The sequence below is a fragment of the Lates calcarifer genome, linkage group LG9, assembly GCF_001640805.2.
Source record: "Lates calcarifer isolate ASB-BC8 linkage group LG9, TLL_Latcal_v3, whole genome shotgun sequence".
In the NCBI taxonomy this organism is placed as follows: Eukaryota; Metazoa; Chordata; class Actinopteri; family Centropomidae; genus Lates; species Lates calcarifer.
Window position 1 is genome coordinate 14,346,486 of NC_066841.1, and position 24,090 is coordinate 14,370,575.

Sequence of the window (24,090 nt, forward strand, 5' to 3'; positions counted from 1 at the left end):
ATGTCTCAACAACTATTGGATGGATTGTCTTAAATATTGTTCAGACATTCACAGTCCCAAGAGGATGAATCCTATGACTTTAGTGATTCCATGACATTTTTTGTCTAGCGCCACCATCAGGTTGCAATTCTAATTTGTCCATTACATTAGTCTGGGTTTGTCCTGATACGCACACTTTTGGTCTTGAGCACTACAGTGTGCTGTCATGTAACCACCTGGTAGTAGGTGAGAGAGTGTCCTGAGGTGGAAAAATACCAACACACAGTTCACTCAACCGTCATGTGATGTGTATGATGACAATAATCGACACAGTGGGGAAGTTTAAGTTCATGACACGTTGGATTTGATCAGACAAAAACCATTTTTAACTGTCATCTCATTGTAACTGTAAAGCTGTATAGTGACAGGATGTTCTTAACCCAAGTGTGTCCCAGGGAGCTCTGTTTGCAAATTAGGAAATGTTAGCATTCCAAGGTGGTGAGCATGTTAAACTTTTATACCTGCTAAACATGAGCATCTTCAAATTGTCATTTATTCATGCCAAAGTACAGCCTCGAGCTGCTAGCATGGCTAGTAATTTTTACCCTCTCCTACTTTTTTCCAGTGTATGCAGGTGGTTGTCAACCAGTGTAGATGTTACAGCTACGGACATGTTTGAATATTATCTGCTGTATCTGTCTTTGTACAGATGGAGGGGTGATAGCTGGTGCTGTCATCGCAGCCATGGTGGTTTTCATCCTGATAGTTGGACTGCTGTACTATGTCTTCACTGTCAGGGGTTACAAACTGAGCAGCCTGAGCCTGCCAACAAGAACAACCAGTAACATCGATGTGGTAAGTCACTGATTAGCCTCTTACGGTCGGGTCAGGAAAGATGGTTCAGGTTTTCTGGGAGTGTAAATGCTAAGTGGTGCTATTCTTCTGTTGCAGCCTGCTTTCACCAACCCTAACTTCACAGGAGAATCAGACACATAAACCATCATTCAAGTCTTTTTTTTTTTTTAAAACAAATCAGTAATAATGCAGTTATTACATTAAACAGACGCATAAAACAGTATTGTATATATTGTAATACACCAATAACAATGATGTATTAAAATATAGAACTTCATTTCCCCTGTGTTGCACTTATATTGTGCAACAGTTACTTTTTTAATGTTTAAAACAATAAGTGTGATAAATGTCCGGAGTAATTGAGGAATGGTGTACATGTAATTCTCTGTTATCTGACAACTTTTACCACCAAATATGAAACTCTGTAATTCTTGTTTTCTTTAAAAAAAAAAAAAAAGTAAACAACAGTAAATTAATTTCCAGTGTTTATTCGTCTGTGTACACTGCAACACAAATTCTTTACATATTTCACAAAAGGAAAAAAAAAAGCATCCTTCAAAAACCTTTCTCAACAGTTTTTTCCAGTAAATAATTATTTGGACAAGAAGTGTAAACTTGTTTCAGAGTAATTCATAAACGAAGCACCAGCACCCAAAGATAATGAAAACAAAGCCACAGGTTGGAAAAGACAAGACCCAAGAACATTTAAAAAAAAAAAAAAAAAACCCAGATGAAATCAAACTGTTTATGAATGTCGAATGCCAAATTTTCCATTTCCACTTAATATGCAGTGTAGACATCTGTGGTGAAGATCAATACTATAGCAGCCTGCTGATGATCTGTACGTAAAAATAATCCCTAATTCCATGGCACCAGTATACGCTCCTTACTTAAAAAATATCACTTTACCATTAATATGAGAAAATAAATTTAGGAACACTCTGTGGTCCTCGGTCAGCCCTTTTATAGCATGTAACTGTACGGACACACCAACTGATTATACAAGCGAAAAAATGTCAAATGGCACTCATTTCAAGATGAGCCCTATTATAATGCATTAATCTAAACCAATGTTTGTGTTCTCGTATCTCGTTTTCATATTGATTACTTTTGGTTCCCCCAGTGTATCAATAAGACCCTGTGATAACTATGTCAACAACCCACTTAAATTCTGAGCCAACAAAACTCATGCTTTATTGCTTAGAATCAAAGTTACGATAAACAAGAGTACAGACTAGCACAGTCCTGCCGGTCTTGGGAACGTGATGTTCTTCTGTACAATAGCGCGTTGAAATTAACTAGAAATACTCACAAGTATTAGTAAGCTACAGTTGGCCATTTTAGGAAATGATGTAGGAAACATTTGCAATTCAACTCAAGTGTGGGAAGCACGTAGGAAAGCAGCTTACTGACGCAAAAACAAAGGGAACACAACTGTCGTTTCTCATCAGTTAAATGACTGTGGTAGTCCCACTATACTCAAAATGTGCCAATGTGAACCACTGAATCCACCACTCTACGTACAGAAAGTCAGGGATGTTAAATTATTCCCTCTTTTTTTGTTCTTGCGAGTAGTTGTTGCCAGACACGTCTGTAGTTAAAGAACCAGTTCGGATTTTTGAATTGGATCTCAAAACATTGAAAGTTATTGTGATGTTGCTGTGATTATTCCCTTTGTTCATACTGACTGCAAAGAGAACCCTTCTTAAAGCAGTTTTAATGTAACAAGTTATGGGGACAAAATCCATAGTCCTTTCTTTCTGTGTAAAAATTCTTTTCAAGTTCAGCTGATACTTTTCAGAAAGATGTAGGAACACCAAGCCAGATTTTGGTATTAATATGGCCAACTTTAGAAAATGCCCTCCTTGGTTTGGGATGCACTTTTACACAGACAGATGACTGTTGAGTTTGTCCCACATCACTTACATCGCTTAAGAAAGGGATCTGTTCACAGCCACAGGACAGGAGGAATGAGGGGAGAACTAGTTGACGATGACCTTGGGGAAAAAAAGTGAACTTGTCTTTTAAGATGGTTACAATGCTTGTCTAAGGAAGGCACGAGTGCAAATTCTCTAACATGATGATGAGAATAAAATCGAGTCAGCTTTGAACAGACCATCCACTCACTCCTAAGTCATAACCAGCAACAGTACTACAGCCAGAAAAGAGGCTGTGACCCTGCAGCCATCCAACCATAATACCAAAGCCACGAGTCACAGGTCTGCCACGCCTCTGAAACTTCCTACCATCAGTCACTCAACAGACACAAACAAGAGCCAGGAAGCAAACTAACAACTTACAGGAGCAGAAAGGTAAGCCCTAAAGAACAACAGTTAATAAATGCCCTTAATTAAAAGAGCCTTCCCTGCTCTGCTTTGTCATCTCATTCATATGTGGTACTTTAATCTATACATAATTCAACCTACATGCAGTAAGTATTTTGCCTTGGGGGGGAACAAACAAACGTCTCATTAACAGTATGGTGCATTTTTTGTTTATCCTTATTAATGCACTTATTATTGCACAAGAAATGTGTTTCAATCTCACAAATTTCAAAAACTGAAAACATAGATGCCAACAAAGAATGAGCTGAAATGAATAAATTGAATTAGACTTACATGTTAGAAGATTAGACCATGTCAACAGCAGAAATGTGACATGGGCACCATTATTCTCATGGGTCATCATGACAGTGATTTGTGGGGAAAACAAAATGCAGACTTTAAAAAATTACAGAATCCATCCAAAGTATAGAAGTCATAAAAAGTGTCACTTAAAATGTGCCACTCAGTGATAGATGCCAATCTTTCAGACTGAAACAGGGAAACTTAAATCTCTTTTTAAGAGAAATTAAATACATTTAGTTGCCATAAATGTGAAGTGAATAGTTTAAATATGATACTTTTGAGCAATGATTATAAGTGCATTAGTTTTTGTGGTTATTTAATTCCTGCGTTTACATTCTGATCAGAAGTCAAATGTATGGTGACAATGTGATAGCAAGAATAATAAATAAGATGTGTGTCAGTGCTTGCACCAACCACCACCACCAAATGGCACTTCTGGTTATATTTGTTGTACTACCATCCAAATTTGGTTAAGGTCACTGTTGAATAAAGCCCTGATTTGCAAATAATGACATCAGCTGATACAGGAACAAGGAGGCACATTAAACCTTCCATGACATGAAATGTGTCAATTACACCAGATGTAGCCCATGTTTTTTAGTTTTTTTTTTTTTTTTTTTTCTGAAGTGCCAGAGAGAAAGAGAGAGACACCGAAGTGAACATGAGAGAAAAGACTAAGTGCCAAGTGCAATGATGGGTGTGGTAACCTTGCTGGAAAATTCCAAATCTAGCCTTAAAAACAAACATGAGATGACATCCGTGTCTGCCATTTGGAGAGATGTCCATGTGACATAAAAAGGAAAAAAAAAAAAAAAAAAAAAAAAAAAAAGACACAAACCTGATGGACAGTTCAGGTCGGTATAGCGGTTAAACACGCTGAAGTGAAGTCAAGGCAGGGAGAAGCAGCATGGAGGGTTTGCAGGCGTCCAGTAACGGGAGCAGGATGTTGGTCATTTTACCTTTTGGCTGTCCAGTCTCAGCCAGTGGACACCCTGTCTTGTATAACGGACCATAGAGCTCATTGTTGAGGCAAGGCTCAGTGGGCCCATAACCGATGTCCAGCTCTGTCAGCATACCTGAAACACATAATAAAAACATTAGAAAAATATGAATATTAAAAGATTTTTATTCCCCTCAGGTGTCATAAAATATTTAAAATGGTCATCGGGAATTTCTGTACAGTGAATTTAAACTCTTTGAAATATCAGTTTTGTAAGCTGAGTTTTAGCTTAGTTGGGTTAAATTTTATCATTGTAATTATTATTATTATTATTATTTTACCACAAATTTGAGAACTGACTCAGTGTTTGGTAAGTCTTTGTCATGTTCTGAAAAGTTTAAAATTACAATTAACTGTCTGATTTCTTCAACTTTCACTCAGGAGCAAAAATTAGCCTTTAAACTTTTATTTATTGTAGACCATAACACCCAGCCCTAATTGTTATCATTCACTTTTAATGTACAACTTTCTTACCTCGCCATTTATGGGTTATTATGTGTTCACATGTGAGAGAAGTTCTATACATGTGTGTATTTCATGTCACCCATGTGCCTGCAATTGCGCAGGAAAAATGTCATTCGTGTTTGTTTTTTGCTGTGTTCTTAATTGCTATTCAATTAAAAGAAAGAACCTCTATACAGTCAATATTCCCATTAGATCCATTAAGATGAACAATTTTTACCATTGCTGGGTTTGTTAACGTTTCCACCTTGAATTTAAATACATCGTAGTAATATGGAGAATGAGAGAAAATGTATTTGTGGATCACTGAAAAAATAATCTCCCTCTCTTTTCCATCCATTCTTACCGCTGCCTTTGTGTGCCAGTTCCTCCGCCTGCTCCCAGATGTCATGCGCGCTCAAGAATAACGTAGTGATTTTGACGTAGGTGAATGCCACTTGTTCGATGGCCTGGGGAACGGCCACAGTGCTGCCAACAGGGCCCACAGCCAACCCGCTACCACTGTGGTTGGAGCCAGGACATGAGCTGGTGGATGTGTTGGCTGGAGACGGCATGTCCGGCATGGGGGACGGGGTGTCTGTAACTCTGAAGAAGAGGGAGGGAGAGAGGTACAGAGGTAAGGAGGGGTGTATTACAGAAAGCTATCTGGTGTGGACTTTTCACATACTTTAACTATCAGTGCAGTATATGCCAACAGTGAACGCAACATAAAAACTACATGACTTACTTTGATAAGCAAACAGAAGGATCGTGTGTTGCCTGAGCAGAGTTCTGAAAGAGAAATTTAATTTGCAAAACTGTAAGTAATGTATCAACATGGTACACAGGTGCTTTCCTCAATAATTACATACAGCTACACTGGAAATGAGGAACTGTGGTAATAGCTTAATACTTACAGTGAAGTGATCATTGAGGGTCTTTGAATACTTGAGTGCAGTTTTGTGTTTATGGCGAAACATGGCCATCTGCAGGAGAGACTGGCACTTCAAACTACAAGACACAATTAAATGTTATAAATAATTCATATCGTTCATTAAAAAAACTAAAACAAAGAACAGACTAGTGAGTACCATCTTTCTATTAGCTGTGTGCACACCTCATTACGTCATGATCATTTTGTTTTTAAGAGCCATCCCTAAACCAAAACCATCTATATGTGTGGTAAAACATTATATCTAACTAGACAACAATTTAATCCAATTACCACCACAAAAAAAATACAAATATTCTCCAATTATAACATCTTTAAAGTACATGTTTACCAGAACTAATGATATATTGTGAACAATATTTTTTCTGTTTGTTTTCTTACTTCAAATTTTGGAATTTTCCATATGTGCTACATTTTGATTTGATTTTAACAGATATTAAGGCATAAAGTTAACTTTGTTATAAATCCAATGTAACAAACTCGCCATGAATTGATTAGATTAGCAGGATCACTAATGGACATTAAATAAATTCTTGTTACTGCCCATCTAAATAAATGCTACACAGATAGTGTCAACTACTAACAAGCAGATTATTTGCTGTTGTTGTTTCCACTGTTTTAGCAGCTTTTCAATACACTGTAATATAATTCAGCTGCAGCTAGCATACTGTAGTCTCCACAACCTCTTAAGATAAATCAATATCTTTTTGATTTAAATGAAATGAAGGGTACACTGCCCCCAGGAGACAGTACTGTTAGGGGCACCTAACATTAGACAGTGTGCTGTGAGGAGAAAGAGCAAATAAAGCATCATCTACACCTTACCATAAAGCTAAAAAGTCCTTTTCTGAGGGTGGAGCAGAAGGGTCCACAGAGTTTTTAAGTTTCAGCACAAACCTGTGTGAGTGGAAAATGAGGCAGTAAAACAAATGCATGAATCAAAATCAGTTCCAGGGCAAAAAACTTCACGTTACAGCCTGAAATTTAACTTAGATATAGAAAAAAACATGACCATGACAGGGTAGAAGAAGAGTTTAACCTGCACTTTATGGGTCTGCAAACTAATAATTACTATACAACTACTTAAATTACAGCTGATGTATGATGAAACTGGGTTCTCACTTGAGGAGCTCCACTGTCTCTGCAAACATAGTGTAGGAAGACATTGAAATCTGTGGATCTTTTTCCATGGCGATGCCACTCTCAACAAAGAACATGGCCGCATCCAGGTAGTTGAAAGCTTTACTGAGCTTATCTGACTAGAGAGGGAGAGAGCAACAAACAAATATAGTTTGGTTATTATTGACTTGGAGTACCGTTTGAACTGCAGAACATGTTAGAAAATGAATTCAGAAGAAACAAAAAGAGAAACCTACCTCTGCATCTGCTTTGTGCTTCAGTCTTTTGGCCTCCTTTATGTAATGCTTCACTGGATACTGCCTGCAGGTCAGAGAAGCAGTCTTAGATGAGTAACAACAATATACAACTAATAATACACAATTTAAGTTATGAGAAATAAACCCATTAAAACTGTGGCAACAATTTCATTAAAATCAGAGGAAATTATACTTTTAAATTGCTGAGTCATCCAAGCTGTGATTTTCTTATTTATGTCTCTTGGCAATTCCTGAAAAGCACCTGGTTTTACTGAGGCCATAGTGAAAGTCACAGCTTTAATCTCTTGGCAGACAAGACAGCTGTCATCTCTGTTCGTGCATGCTTATAAGACAAGACAGGGGCCATGCAGGAGAAAAGGGAAAACTGGGCTCATATTTATTTAGTGTTTCATTGTGAAAACACAATTTAAAATGATTAGCAGGGCACACATTTGTTCATACTTTGAAAGGCATTCTACCGCTTATTGTAGCTTTTAAAGACAGCATGAGAGCTGTCCTAACATGTTGGGAGTTTCGGCTATGTAGGTGGCACCAACTATCACCAAAGCTCATTGGCAAAGGTTTTGGGCACACAGCTAAAACCAGCTCTGCCTCTTACAAATCTGTTTTCCCATGAGACAACAGACACATCTCTCTGGAAATAGAGGATGTTTTGCACTATGTGGAGAAAACCCAGCTAGCTCTGCTGAGCAGCAGGATTTTAGGGGACATGGATACAAACAAAATAATATAATTTAGCACAATTCCACAAAAAGAAATCTTACCTGTCCTCAAACTTGAGCAAAGGCCTGTTGATCAATACTTCTTTGTTGGACTGTGAAGATGATGGGACGGCAAGGCTGCTATTAGGAGGTTTCTGCTAGGATTGCAGGGACAGACATTTGGTTAAAATTTGAATGGTTTCCATTTCCATGAAATAATAAGCCTCTTCACTGTTAACAATCACTAAAACTATTAGAACTTGCAGAAACTTGTCTAGAGAAAAGGACACAATGCACTAACTTATTATTTATAATCATGGCACTTTGTCTGGATGGTTACCTTTTCAGAGTGTGGGTGCTCTGTGTTTTTTACACTCCTCTTCTTGTGCTTGCAGGAGTTCTTGCTCTTTACAGTCTTCTTACTGGACTCCTGGGTCTCCCCTGAACAGCGTTTGTGTACCTTTGAGTCTTTAGCAGTGTCTTTGGGTGTTGCAGGCTGCTGCATAGATACAGGATTTTTCTTGGCCCTCTTTCTCTCCTGCTCCTCTGCTGGATTGCTGGAACTTCTGTGGACAAGATGAAAGAGCTTGTGTCATCTGGCTGAACCCACTCACACAAAGCCACAATAAAAGAGACATTTAATTAAAGAAAAGTTAATGCTATCGCTCGTAAAAACAAGTATGGGATTCCTCTAATTTAGGGGGACCTACTCCAGTTTGACAGACACATGAGCTGATGAGGTATTCTTGTTTTCCAGCCTTGGTTTCTTCCTGGGGAGACTTTTATTGTCTACCTCAACCTAGAAGACAACAAATAATATATTATGATAAAAATAGGACTGCGATTATGTAAATGTATGATGACTAGAACAGACCATCACCCTCAGATTTCTCACATTTGGAGGTATGCTCTTTTTGCTGGTTTTGCTGTGTTTGTGTGTTGTAGGAGCGTCACCCCCTCCTCCATCTTGCTCTACAGCCAGTGCAGATCTCTTTCCATTGCTGGGTATCTCCTGGTGGTTGCCAGGCATCTGGGGGACTCTTGAGAGCAGACTTAGATCGATCTTCACCAGCAGGGATCTGGGAGGCCTGTGGAGGTTCCGAGAACCCTTGGTTGTATTCGCGGTCTTCTCAGAGTGCTTGTAGGTTGTTTTGTGAGGCCTCTTGGTGCCCCTCCTGCAGGTCTCTGCCTTGGGTTTGCTACAGTCGATTCTTAGTGGTGGGGCAGGAGAAGACTGGTCACGCTGCAGAGAAGGACTCTGGGTGGGGCAGGAGCAGGGGTTAGGATATCTCACGCCACAAGATGGACAATGACCGTTCACGACTGGCGTGGCTTCAGGCTCTGATCCAGCCTTCCGCTTGTCAAGAGACGTGTGTTTATAAGTTCGTTTTCTGTCTTGTTTAGAGTCACTGCTGCTCTTGCTTTTCTTGCAGTGTTTTGTTTTCGTCTTTACCCTGGGCCTATCTGTGAAACACGGGTCTTTGTCTCTTGTGGCTACGATTTCCTCACACTTAACACTGACAGCTGTGTCACTGTGATCTGGGCAGCCTTCCTTTGCTGGTTTTGAGGGGTGCATATTGCATGACAGTTTCCTGAAATCAGCGGAAGGGGATTTTTGGCTACTCTGCTGGCAACAGTTGTCCTGAGGGCTTTCTCTGCACTGCTGGGGTTTGGCAAGGATTTTCGCTGAGCTCTTTTTGGTGAGAAGAAAGCTGAGGCATGGACTCCCTGGCAGGGTCAACCACCTCTACACTGGAGTGCTTGGAGCTTTGAGTGGGCAGTAGCTGTTTGTGAGTGGGGCTCCCGGTGACATGAGTACCGCCTTGGCTTTCAGTGCTCGAGTTCTGTTGGTTGGACCTGATCCAGTTCCCCAACTGCCAGTCACTCACTGCTGGAGCATCAGGCTACAAAAAGACACAAGCATTGCAATTCAAAAAAATGAGGAAGAGCAAAAGGAAACAGTTCAGAGAGTGCACGTTCATGAGTCCTTTATTCAATATGTGTAGATATACAAAGAAGACAAACAATTACCTCCGTTTTAAGTGAGATGCTCACTGGGGGTTCAGGTGGCTCCTCTGTGGTGCTTTCGCTGTCCGACTCTGATCTTGAGCTACTCTCTGAGTCGCTGGAGCTGGCGGACTCTACCCCGCTGGAATGTGCTGCTTCAAATGAACTATGGCGCGTGTACACAAACACCACAATAATATCCATTATAATGAAATAACACATAACATTGTTGCCTACGTGCCCTGGCTATACTGGAAAACAGTGCATCTGGCAAATGTAACATTCAAAGAAGTTGCAATTTGAACATTCTATAAAAGTTTTATATATTTGTAATTCTATTCTTCTAATTGCACGATGTGTGAAATGCACCTTTGCTACGTGAACTAGTCTAATTAACAGCAGTCTTTGTGATCGGATGATCATGTACAACTGGTTGAAAATAGCCTGTATAGTCTACATCAGAAGCCCTGATGAAGCCAGCTTGATTAAACTCCATGGAAGCTACAAGTATATAACAGTCTCTCTCAAGTTCAGTAACATTCAGTGGGCCTTGCGGCTGCAACTCAAGCTTCAGTTGTTCATCTTTTCATGTTGTGCAATGACAGCAAAAAAGGTAGAGGAGCCATGTCACTTACGATGAGGCGCTTGGCTGGTTAAGCTGGGATGGATCTGTAGGAGGAGGAGCAGAGTCATAGCTTTCTGGAAAGGAATAAAGAAAGAAACAAACAAAAAAGACAACATCAGTTCATGTTGCTCAGTGCTCACAAGGATCTGGCATCCATACACTGTAGCTGACCATTTTAGTGCTTAACCAACCTGCTGCTAACTAATCTGCAGTCAAAAATGATGCTTCCTAATAGATTCAAAATTACAAAATCACAGCCACATGTCTATTTCAACTAAAAATCTAATGTGTCACTGTTGTAAAAAAAAAAAAACCCAGTTCAAATGATGAACTACATCTCCAGGATGATTATGTAACTGTTCCTGCACCTTATTAAGTTAATTATTTCTTGAATTAATCATGTTACCTACATCATTCATGTCAAAAAGATCAGACTGTGCTTCATTTCTACAATTCAGTAGATTGCTGTCAGCATATAGAACAACACAGTCACATATTCTTGAATATTTGTTAACTTTCCAAACTCAGATGCTTTAGTTCACATACAACTTTCTTGTCAGTGTATTTAAATAGAACACAGCAACACACTATTTTGTCAGCTGCGAAAAACTTACTGTAAAAAACTGGTCAAGCAGGCAGTACCACTTGATATGAATTGAATTTACTTTATGAAAGTGTAATATTGCACTGACTAAACAAGAGACTGACCTGAGTTTGGCTTTTAACACAATGTCTTACACTGTGGAATGTGCACTTTTGTATGGCACTATACATTATGCACTATTTTTGTGGTCTCTGAGAATTTACTGTTTGTAAATTGCCCCCCTTGTGAAAGTGACTTTATATATAAGCCATGGGAGAGAAATTAATGAGCTGAAATAGGTCAGAGGGCCTGAAAATGAAAAAAATACTTAATTATATATCAGTAAAAGAGAACGAAGCGTAGTGAGAGTTCACTCTTCCTCTCGGCTACATGCCGAACTCTTTCCCGTGGCTGAGGTTAATTTGAGATAAAATTGTAGGGTTGTTTCTCTCCTCTGGCATTTTGTGGTCAGTTCACAGAACAGGGCACAATGGTTGTACAAGTTGCCATAGAAACTTGGCTTTGAAGAGAAAAAAATACATGGGACGGACTGTCAAAGAAGTTTACTTTCATAAAAATTAAAAGCCTGAAGAAAGAAAAAAAAAGAGAAGGTGACATTTAGGTCACATCAACTTTCACCCATGAAGATCAAACCTCCAAGTTTATCTACAGGCTGTAGAGCAGATTTCATGATGACAGATCACTCTGCCTGCTACCAACATCTACAAATATAACAGACTCTAACCCTGGTTCACCCTCAATGTTGATTTTCCAGAACAGAAGAACAATCATCTATCATTTATACCCAACTGTTCTTTCCTCTTTTCTATCATGTTCATCCTTGTTCTCTGCCTGAATTGTTCTTTGCTTCCTTTCCTCATTACTCACTTTGTTCCAGACATGATGAGACATGCTCTGCTTCCTGTGAAGACAGAAAAAAAAACAAAAAAGCATTAATCATATATTTGCTGGATTTCAGATTGTACATTTGCACCTACATTTATACTTAACTGATAACTTGTGTAATAACTCATACTGTATATGCACATCAATCCTTAATGAACAAGACTTAATGTTTTTTTAGTTCCAGCCTTATAACCTTTTAAACTGCTCTAGCAGTGATGAGGTGATCAAACATTTGAAGCCACAAGGTCATTCCAATCAAAAGCGTTTATCCCTTGTGAACATGAGGGTCACTGTAAAATTGCGTTGTAATCTGTGCTTTAAACAAGATCATTTGAGTAACCTAATCTAACTTATTTTAACTGATATCTCTCCACCCTGAAGTCAAAGGATCAAATCTGACTTCAGGGTGGAAGAGATCAGTATGTCCACAATCGAAATAGTCCTTTTTTTAAAATAAGGGTTAGGGTCTATGACCATCCCCCGTGTACAATGAGAATCCACAGCAAATGTAATCAAAACTCACATACAGCACATGTGTCCATTTGTTGTGCAGCTGAGAAGTTGACCCAAGGTTGACACTGGTGGAAGGCTCACTATATAACCTGATGACGGGGAAAGCCACTGCATGGCTACAGTGTTTCTAACACACAGGTTCTGGCATCAAGCCTATAGGCAGCTATTAGGGAGTATTCCTCCACCACAATAAGGTGGGAGAATCAAAGAGGGATTTCTGCACTAAAAAGGCAATAATTTTGAAAAATATGCACTTGATTTGGGGAGCTTGGACTTTACTGAAGCACGGCATTGGCTACATCCAACATAAAAAATACTTTTGATTGTTTCACAAGAATTGGGATTTAGTTCTCTGTCCTCTCTTACAGTGACCTTCAACTGGTAAGTTAATGATACAGGGTAAGGAGAAAGGCTTAGTGTAATGAGGAGCCATCTCTTATGTACATGTGTGTAATAAGCACAAAATCAGCTTTTACCTTAGCTGGGAATGGGGACTTGGAGGGTGCATCTGTGCTAGGTGTGTGTATAGCTGTTAGAAGAGGGGGCCAGGAGTGAGTCATTTCCTGTGTAGGGGAATAAAAAGAGTGTGTTAAGAGCCTACCAGCATAGGCTAACTATAAAAGGGGTGCCACTCTATATGAAGTAAACATTAATGCAGGTAGGTGCACTCTCACTGGAGTCTTTGTTTCCAGGTTAAAAAAAAAAAAAAAACTTGTAGACCTACAAGTGACCATATGAGAATCTTTATAAATGCAAAATGGAATGCCATTTCACTGTGCAAAGATTATACATTGTAATTTGTATAGTATGCGCTATACATACAATGGGGACTAGCGACACGACTAGCTTCTCTAAACATCAACATGTGTGTTTGCAACTGAACACAAGCACGTACACAGCATCAAAAGTTTAACTACACAACAAATCAGCAAGATGCACAATCTAAGCAATTTAGATCCTACAGATGGAAACAGCTTGTGGGTTAGAAGGCTTCAAAGAAAAATACATGCCACAATCAGACATCCAACTGGAGCTGTTCAGCTGGACATTATCAGAGTAAAGCACTAATCAGACTCAATATCTTGAATGAGTTACAACAGATAAAACTCACACTGATGTCGCTGGAAAACAAGAGCGACAAAGTGCAAAGCAGCATTAAAAAAAAAAGAGAAGAAAACTCTGGCTACGTCACTAGATAATTCAAACAAGTCTATGCAGAAAATTTATAAAATATCACACAGGACATGGAATGCTTCAGGGAAAAAGTTCACGTTAAACTTTTCATTCTCAGTGAAAAGTGGCCCACATGCTGATCTTTGGAAACTCAGTGGAGTTGTGTGAGGTAAGTAAACAACTGAAAGCACACAGTAAAGCACTGATTAAGAAAATGCTGCAGAACCAGAGCAGAAGACTTATTGTAAGAAACTAAAGAAAACATAGTTTATCAGCAGTTGCTCAACATCATGAGGTTGCTGAGCAACTACAAACATGCTGCTAAACTACCGGGGGAGGGGGCGGCAATATATTCTTCAGAACTATTCAAACTATACATTTTAATACAATGCAAACTACACTAGTCTACATATCTATTTATTGCAAGTAAACCCACTGGTGAATGTTCATCCCATTTTTTGGTCTACAAGCAAATTGCGAATTTAATCAATTTGTAATTTATGCAACTTTTTAAAAATCACATATCAACATTTGAAATATCAGTTAACCTACTATGCCATATAAAGTTATTTTTATGTTTTATATGTATGACAGCTACTGTCAATTTCAGTTTGTTGTTTATATCATTTGATGGGTCATTTAACTTTTATCCTTTTTTGCAAAATTGATCATTTGTGTGTGATCACATGTGGATTGCATTTAAATAGCTTATTGTTTTTTAAAATACACCATAATATGGGCATTAAGGACAAAGAAAATAAGTGCCTCAATTTCTGAATGAGTGGAATAGAAGATGCAAATGAGCCCCTGCTGTAATTACATTACAACAATCAACCATAAATGAAAATTTAAACAGCTGGACTCACCCTCAAGATGTCTTCGACACACTGAGCTTCATTCGTCCTCGTCTGTAGAGAGGAATGGAATAATAATGAGTCTCTGAAAAATCACAGTGAAAAATCTGTATGCAATTACAAAATGTTGGAGGATAACACTTTAAAACAAATATCAGATTTAACTTAAAAACTTAAAAAATCCATCTGTAGGTATAATTTGTAGGGAACTGAAAATACATAGAGCATTGTTAAATATTATAAGATGTTGAGACTTTTTTCCTAGCAAAAATGCTCACTCTCATCTTTGTGTTACAAGTGCAGCAGCAGTGTCTCCAAACAGAGGGGAGAAAAAGAAAAGACCAACCTTAATAAAATAGTGTGGTCAAAACATTAGAAATATCTGTCCATATAATGTGGTCTTATATTACATCTCCACTAACTACAACCTTAAACAGCAGATGAGTGACGCATGTCTTGGCAGCAACATAGGCCAGCCCCAACATCAGATAAATACTGCATGTGAATGAGTCAACAGTCCTGCATTTCAGTTTGTTTTCAAATCTCTCTCTCTCAGTTTTTCCTTCTGAATGGACAATGTTTGAGATAAGGTCAGAGTGAATGGGCCCCCAGAGCAGTTATGTAAGTTGGTGACAAAGCTCATTTATTGTTCTGCTGAGCCCAGGGGTGAAGGTATCAGAGGCAGCTGAGGTTACATATACACACACACACAAAAACATAAATGACAGACCGCTTGCCACATGCACCATGCTATGCAGATAAGTAAGACACGAGACTATGTGCTCAAAAGTGCATGGTAGGTTATCACATTTGCATGGTATTAACAGTGCAGCACATTGGCTCTGAAGTGCAAAACTATAAAACTTGTGCAAACTGCAACATGTTTTTTGAGCTGCTGCAATGTTTCTGTAATGTTGTCTTGTTGATTTGTTTCATGAAATATGTTTTGCACTCCAGGCCACCACAGTGCACGATTGTGGAGTATTTTACTTGCTTATGCAAACAAAATCTGCTCAGTATCACTTACCATTAACTGGTCACACCAGTCCAACTGTAATCTAGATGCCTGATTGACATTTGTGTCTGCTGTGTTTGCACAAGGAAGTCTGCTCTCTGACCCACAACAGATTTATATTGACTAGTGCTGGGAAAAGCAAGTTACTAGCAACACATTACTACTGTTATGCAGTGTTTCCCAAAATAAGGTCCCAATCATCCTCTCAGTGGTTTTCAAGGGACATTTTTATATATGTACACACACAAAAATGACTTATGTATGACCTAGTGCAGATGTGGAACTTAACTCTGGAGTGGAGTGTTGGTGAGAAATAGGGGAATGAGTCACTGCCTAGCTATCCTGCATTGGATTAGTCCCAGCAGTGAAAACAGCAGCACATTTAACACTGCTGTACCACTGCAGGAGGGTAAGGGGGGGAGGTGTGGAGAGCTGCAGGTGCAAGGGTTGTGTGTGTGTGTTTTTGTGTGACAGAGAACAGATGAATAGAGTTGAACTGGAGTTCAGCCAAATTCTCCAAAACAAAGCCAGTCCAAGGCCTATTTTAAATGCCTGAACAGTCAAGCAGAAACATCAAAACTATGAGAAGGTTTCAGAGAACATCCTGAGATCAGCAGACACACAATCCTCTTAGCCCATAGTGCAGTATACTCAAAGCCCAGACAAGAGTGCTGTGAAATAATCAGTAGGACTTCACTTGTCCTCTAACCTCCCCCACAGTGGAAACACCATACGAGAGGCTCAGTACTACATGATACATCACAATCATATACACAATAACAATGTTACTGAATAGGTAGGTCTACTCTTAAAACAGCAAAATCATACATGTAAATATAAATACTGCATACAGTACTTAATTTAATCTAATAACTTCCAGGTTCATGACTAAAATTAAGAAAATCAAATTTAAAAAAAAAATCTAACTTACATTTGTGATACTGCAAATTATTAAAAATCCAGCCCAGCAACAGAACCTTGTTCATTAGCAGGTTGTAAGATTCACTCAGTCTATAATAATTTTTTAATTTAATTTTTTATTGAGTTTTTTTTTCCTGGTAATATTGTTTTTAGCAACCATTAAGGAACACAATTTCCCACAAGACCATTGCAGGTTTAAGGTCATTAGCCTGACAGACATGTACCTGTCAGCTGGTCATGGCTAGCTCAGGAGTGGACTATGACCCTCTTGCTATTTTATTAAAAGGGACTGTTCAATATTTCAGGAGACACACCTTTTCACTTTCTTGCTCAAAGAACAATACCAATCTCATATCTGAGATCTAAGATAATACACTCACCTCCAAAAACTGTGGCAGTATCTTCATTTTGCCCGGGTTGGACTTGCTGATTAACTCTGGTAGTGGTACATATGGCTCTGGTGAAGGCTTTAGCTCAGGTGACTCGCTGACCACCTGGTCCTGACCATCCATGGGTCGCACATAGGCTGTTGGCTTCTGGGTCATGACTACACTGGGCTGCTTCGATGACAGGAGTGGAGGGAAGGTCTGGGAGGGTAGCACGTTAGCCTTGGTGGCATGGGTCAAAGGTGCATCTTTCGGAGACTGCTTAATGTTCAACATGGAAACGTCCGTGGTGCTGGCAGACTCAGATGGGTGATCTGAAGACTCCTGAAGCTGATATCTATCAAAGGTGTCCTTAGTGTCCAAGTCAGTGTTATCATGGTTACTGGAATGTAGGAAGGGTAGTGGCTTAACATCAGGAGACTGAGCAGACATTTCCTGGGGAAGGCTGACACGCTCCCTGAGATCTGAGAAGGCCTCACTCATCTTTTGTTGACGTGCTGAGTTTCCAGGTTGACCGCCCTGACTGTGGTTCAAAGAAGGCTTTGGAAAAGTGGATGAATGTCCATGTTGGTTGGGAGAAGAGGCAGCTGACGTCCTCATGGGCTGAGAGGAGTGACTGTTACTAGAGGAGCATTTCTGGTTTTGCGTTGACATGTGATGGACCTGGTTGTGGAATGGAGCTTTGGTTGATTTATCTGTGTTTGGCTGACCCTGATCTGACTGTGAGAGGGTTGCATAAGAAGGAACGGGCAATGGCTCAACAGTAAGAGGACAGGGATTATTCACATCTTCATAACTGCCCAGCATCCTCTGGATTCGATTGGAAAGCTCATCCCCTTTGTTTGTCTACAAAAAGAAAGGGTAAACATTTAGCTACACTATATCGAGCCAAATGTAGCCCTTGGTTGTAAGCAAACAAGAAAAAAAGTGATAAAAACATTTCATTTAAAAAAAGCACATGAACATCTGAGCATCAAGCCCGCATTGTTGTTTTCTTTCTCTAAAATTCTTCCATTGTCAGAAAGATTTGATCTGTATTTGAAGTCTCAGACAACGGTTTCTTTGACTGACTGCACATAATCTAAAGCACCATACAGATCATAATCATACACGCTGGAAAGGAAGAGGAAGAGATTTTCAAAGGAAATATTTGTGTGTTATCTACAGACAATGGTGTAATCTCCACTCTGGATGAGATCAGTATGTTACCCTTAGTTTTCAAAATCATATCCTTGTTCCCTTCACTTTTACAGTTTCAGGTAGATTTTTTCACTGAAATATCTCTAATCAGCCTCCTCTGATGAGAGATGAGAGAAGGGGAGTTGATAAAAACACTGATAAACTCATCTGAGTCTCCTTCGGTTACTCAATCAATACTCAAAGATTAGGCAGTACACGGTAGTGTTATTTCTAGTAAAAATGTGAATAGAACATTTTTTAATTTAATTTAATTTACATTACATTTACTACCATTATTAACACAATAACCAATTTCATTATTTCTCAATTGGTAGAAATGTGTAGAAATGCAGTATCATTTTCTTTGACCACATTCATTTTCTGTTTTATATTTTTTTCATTATTGTTTTCCAATAACAATAATTATTGAGTAAATGATTAGCATATCTTTATTACATGATACATCTTCATTCATCATTGTACAAGCTGTAGGACAGTAAATAGATCTAATATTGGGTGCTATCACTGTACGTGAAATTTTTTTGTTTTGGTAACTGTTACGGCAAAATTTTAAAACTTAATAAGTAATGATAAGTTTTATTTACCTTGTATGGTTCCCCAAAGAGTGGCACATTATCAGGGTTGAGTTCTTTGGCTTGGCTGGTTTCTTGGATCCTCTGTTCCCATGCTCGGAGGCGAAGAAGGTTCCTGTCTTCATTGTATACACTGAAAAACATTACAAAGAAAGAGAGCACTTTAATGAGAACTGCATTTGTGAGTACATCATTTCTACTTGAACACTAAATACAATTAACCAGGTAACTGTCAAAGGTAGTGATACAGTAGGTGCCTTAAATATTAAAATGGAAATCCCACCATCACACTAAGACTGACGAAATGCTCCACAGCTCTGTGGCTCAGACTGCAATACATCCTGACCCTTACATCTGTATAAAGTATTTGAGATTTTCTGAATCAATGACACACTTGCAAACCCTAGAATGATGAATGTGACTAATTCTTATGATAAATATTTTGCCTGAAGACACCAGAAAATCCAGAGACTCCAAATTTATGGCTTTATCATAGACCCATCTACCCAAGGGGCAGAGCAGCAGTGTCTACTGGGAAAAGACAGTGCCCATCATAACTACAGACAAGTGTAATTAGACTCACAAATATCATGAGGATTCACCACAACATTCACATCTGTTGTCTCTAGTCCCCAAAGAGACATGTAGCCCATACAGACATCAAATGGATAATCATGATTACTAGTCCTAATATGATACCAACGGGCAAAAAAAAAAGTTTACTCTTGTAGATAATATTGTGGAACAACAGCTGACCCCATGACCTCAGGCCCTGTTTCAGACTTTGAATATACTCAAACAAACTGAACACTTGTCTACATTTTGAAATTTTGTGATTTTCTTCCTAAAACAAGTGTTAATCATCCTCACTGACAGCAACCCCAATGGGATGCTTCCATGGCAACAAGTGTAACAACACAGATTTGGGACCAAAGCCAAACAGATGAGCACTCACTCATTAATGGAGCAGAGAGACTGGACAAACTACTAGGACAGCACAAACTGGCACTGCCCACTCCCAGGCCCTACAGCAGTGTAACCCAGGGTCAAAGCAACATACTGTATTGAACTTGCGGAGTAGTCTTTGGAAACAAACATGAAACAAACGTTCTGCTGCTTAGAACAATATCAGGGGCCAAGTTATTTCATGAGACCATACACTATCCAGAGTTACCACTCACATGTTCCAGAGACTGAATCATAATATTGGGCAACCTATGATCATTTACATCTGCAAAAGAGGACAACACAAACCTCTTTGGGCCACTGTTACTGAGCAGTCTGTGGGCATACACTCCATGAGCTAGCCAGAGTTTCTGCAGTATTCACTCAATTAAATTTAAGATTTTTTAAGACCTTTTTAATGCCACGTGAAATGCAATTTAATGCCTTTTTCATGGTCAGAAAACCAGTAGGGACAAAAAGGCCTGCAATTATTTCTGAATTATGGATTTATTGAGTTTCATAGCTCCTGTGGCTAGCAACAGCAATGCTGTTCACTACAGATCTGATGGCACTGACTGAAACTCAACAATAAAGGATTAAATCACCTCCTGCTGTACTATCCACTGTCACAGCAGCCCGACTTTTTAATTCAGACACGTATAACATCTCCTGACAGTCTGCAACTACATCCTAAAAAACTATATCTAATGTTACTGTATATGGCCTTGGTAAATGAAATTTAAGACTTTCTTATGCCTTCTAAGACCTTTTGTTTTTTAAAAGATTTAAAGACCTACAGACATCCTAGCAATCAACAACCTAGTACAGATGACAAAACATCAGAAACTGCTTGATTGTGGAATAAAAAAGGTGAAATGACAACTTATCCAAATCACAGAATAACCCACAAGAAAGCAGCACTGATACTGAAACAGCAAAACCCAAACAGAAGAGAAGTAGAAACTCCAAACCCTAGGAGGCAAGTATTCCTGCATTTTTGCATGTAAATTATACAGAAAATCCTGCATGGTGTAATTCCATACCAGCAAAAATAAGTTTGCTTTGAAAGTGCAACATATAGAAAAACTACTTGTTATGCGGTTGAATTCAAAGCAGCATGAGATGGCCACAACATTTGAAGAGACAAAGCAGAACAGGCACACCCATAATAAGGCATATGTATAACACACATTTGATATTGATTTCATATTTAAAGAGGCTATTACAGCCGATGCAAAACTAATTATGTGTCCTGTACAAACATCAACTATTGCACTTTTGTCAAATATAAATCAATCAATTAACCACACAGAGGATACAAAATATTTTTCATTTTACCATTGTTGCACACAGTAGCTATGCACCACTTGATGTCTAAATAACTTAAAAAGCTACTTTTGTTTCAGGATCCACATTCTTCATAAAAAGTACACTCTGTGACTACACACAAACTTATATCTGCAACTCTAGAGTGTAACAAGCCAGCCAAAAAGACCTCAAGGACATTGTACATTTTTTAAGACTATCAACAAACAAGGCCACACAGTGTTATAGATGCACAGACTTCTGCACAGTTCAGCAGCATCACAGAGAGGAGGTGATTCAGTATTTGTATGCTGTATTCTGTATTTAAAAAAAAAAAAAAAACAATCACAACATTGCAGGAAATGTATCAAAACTGAAATTAAATTGAATATTCGGGATTTTGCTTGAAAAGTTACTGAAAAGACTAATTGATTAGCAAAACAGCTGATTTGTTTTCTGCCAATCAACCAATCAATTCCAGCTTTTGTTTCAGCTCTACTAACATCACAAGCATTGTGGTAATGGTGCGCACATTTCACCTAACAAGACACATCCACAAAGACACCTGGGATTGCATGCACTTCTCTCACATTTTCCTCAAGACTACTAGTAATTTACATAAAGTTAAGTTGTCCTTTCAACATCTCTCCTCAACCTCACTGTAATACTTGACAAGTTTTGATGCTCTCCTTCCCTAAATGGATGACAAACTGTAGACAAACTCTATAAGGATGTTTGACTTGACAGACTTATTGAACAATATGTTGTGACAATCCAGGGCACAAGAGACAGTATTACTTTGCATGCAGTGACTATAAATTAGAACAGGAGAAAATGAAACTGAATCTGAATTTCACTGTTTCTATCAACGTGTGAAGTGAGATGCATGAGAAAACCACAGCAACAAAGCCACTGTTTATGAAGAGTATTATTCTACTTTTAATTCAATTAAAAACTTAAACAATTCAATACTCACTTTTTAATTAGTGTGCAATACATGACAATACTCTGTGTAATCCCCATACTGCTCCTCCTACCTGGCTAGCCAGAAATCAAAATTAAGAGTTGCAATAATGAGTCGATGATTCGATTAATCAACTACTCAGTCTTCTCAAAATATATATCTGCTGGTTAAAACTTGAATGTGAGGATTTGATGCCTCTCTTTGTCGTGTCTTTGATTGTAAAGTGACTATTTTTAGATTTTGGACTCATTAATGAATAAAACAAGCAATATAAGCACATCGTCTTAGGCTGTGGTAAATTATGATGGCCATTTTCACTCTTATGGACAACATTCTATAGACATAGTCATTAGTTGCAAAACTAATTGTATTAGTAAGAAATAATTATTTGAGTACAACTGCTACGACTTAAGGTTGAAAGTTAAACAGAAAACTGCCATAGTCAACAAACTGGAAGACATGAATCAAATTTTTATCTCCAGCTCAGACTGATATATCCCGACTTATATTTTGATGTTACTGAGTGGATGATCTGTGCCTCCTTCTCAGTCACCATGTCCTGTACAGGGATTTGACAGGGATACAGAGTTAAATGAAAGTAACCCAGACACTCCCCTCACTAACTAAATTCAACTTAGTCAAACATGACGGATGAGGCTGTACAGAAATTCGTGTGCAAGTAACGTGTGCTTTAAAACTAAACATGTAAACGTTAATTAGAGTAAAGTAGCTGGTGTGAACACAACAAACCCCAACGACCAGCTGGTTTAAAAAAAAAAAAAAAAAAAAAAAAAAAAAAAAAAAAAAGAATCACACCAGCCTGCTCTTTCCAGCTGATTCCACCTCTTCCTCGAACTGCTTATCAAGCTAAAGCCCAGCCAGTCAGTTTTCCATTAACCACAGAAAACCACCACACCCAGACTACCTTCCCTCTGATACTTTCACAGAGTTTCAAACCAAAACTTTACTTTGAGACGTGTCAAGTGCACTGCTAGCGTGCAGGCTAACCGTATCTGACTAATTAACGTTAGTCGCCCAGTCGGGCTGAGAAGCTAGCGCTCAGCCGCTAGCAGCTAGCTGCGGTTGTGTCTGCCTACCTTGGCTGAGATGCCATGGTGCGCCTCTCACAACAACCAAAGTTGGCTGTCATGTGTTTCTGACAGTCCTCGCCAAGGTGTTCTTCTCACTCGGTCACATTGTTTGACGGTGAAGATAAATTGTTAATTTAAATCACTGTCAGGCCGCCGTTGTTTGGTAGTTGTCTGCTAACCGTGCGTGTTTGGGTCGTCCACTCTCTGCCTACTGGATTGTTCTACTCTATTCAGCCATCCGGGGACCAAGCTCAGTTTTATACACTCAATGCAGTACAAACCTGTCAGAAAACACCGCTAAAGTGGTTCTGTCACTACCGAAAGTATTAATATTACATAAATATAAAGAATTAATTCATTTAGAGCGATATAATTTACAGTTTTTTCTTAATCACTACAGTTTACCCAAACTTTGCACCAGTACCCCTGCGTGATAGACATGGTACAGCCATCTGTGTTTACTTATGTCTTTTACCACAAAATAGTATTATGGGTCCCGACCAAAGTTTTGGGTGTTGCATGACAGCCCAGTTTAAAGCAAAAGCATGTGTGCAAATCATCTTTAGAGTGTAGTTTTCTCACTTAAATTTAAACCTAAAATATAGATAGATAGATAGATAGATAGATAGATAGATAGATAGATAGATAGACATTGAAACCAAATTAGATGGGCAAGATATTTTTTTAAAATCCAAATAAAATAAACCTACTAATAAAATACAATAAAAGGTTTGATCAGCCTGGCAGTGAATGCTACTTTTACCTTTTGATCCCTGCTTTAGAATGGTATGAATACATTTGTTTGTTTGTTTGTTTGTTATCCCTCTTTCTTTTTGTCTTTCCTGTTTCTTTTATTTTGCTGTTGCGGCTCATTTGAGCTGTCACACACACACACACACACACACACACACACACACACACACACTATCAATAGCCACCAGCCTAAAAAAGTGTGTAGTTGATTAAATAGTCACAAAAAACTTTCTTAAGTTTATTAAAGCAACAACTACATGTCTCCTGGTCTTCCTACCTGAGAGAATTTATTATTTAAAGCACATTGCTGATAGTCAATTCTGAT

General features: G+C 38.6%; 2 protein-coding genes across 2 annotated transcripts in view; one reads left to right on the forward strand and one right to left on the reverse strand.

Annotated features, from left to right (window-relative positions):
- The window catches only part of LOC108874045 (macrophage mannose receptor 1), a 20,326-nt gene extending 19,016 nt beyond the window's left edge, over positions 1 to 1,310 (forward strand). Inside the window, 2 exon segments of the mRNA XM_018662408.2 lie at positions 689 to 834; positions 931 to 1,310. Coding sequence (XP_018517924.2) covers positions 689 to 834; positions 931 to 975 — 191 coding nt within the window. The 3' untranslated portion in view covers positions 976 to 1,310.
- Positions 1,307 to 23,258, reverse strand: aff1 (AF4/FMR2 family, member 1). Its single transcript, XM_018662409.2, is given in 20 exon segments — positions 1,307 to 4,537; positions 5,270 to 5,508; positions 5,651 to 5,694; positions 5,820 to 5,913; positions 6,680 to 6,751; positions 6,977 to 7,113; positions 7,231 to 7,294; positions 8,016 to 8,110; positions 8,293 to 8,518; positions 8,663 to 8,751; positions 8,848 to 9,630; positions 9,632 to 9,856; positions 9,984 to 10,125; positions 10,595 to 10,658; positions 12,056 to 12,089; positions 13,063 to 13,149; positions 14,626 to 14,667; positions 16,930 to 17,781; positions 18,720 to 18,840; positions 23,019 to 23,258. Coding segments are annotated over 20 exon segments (3,672 nt in total). The 5' UTR covers positions 23,072 to 23,258; the 3' UTR covers positions 1,307 to 4,328.
- Positions 23,259 to 24,090: the final 832 nt, after the last annotated feature.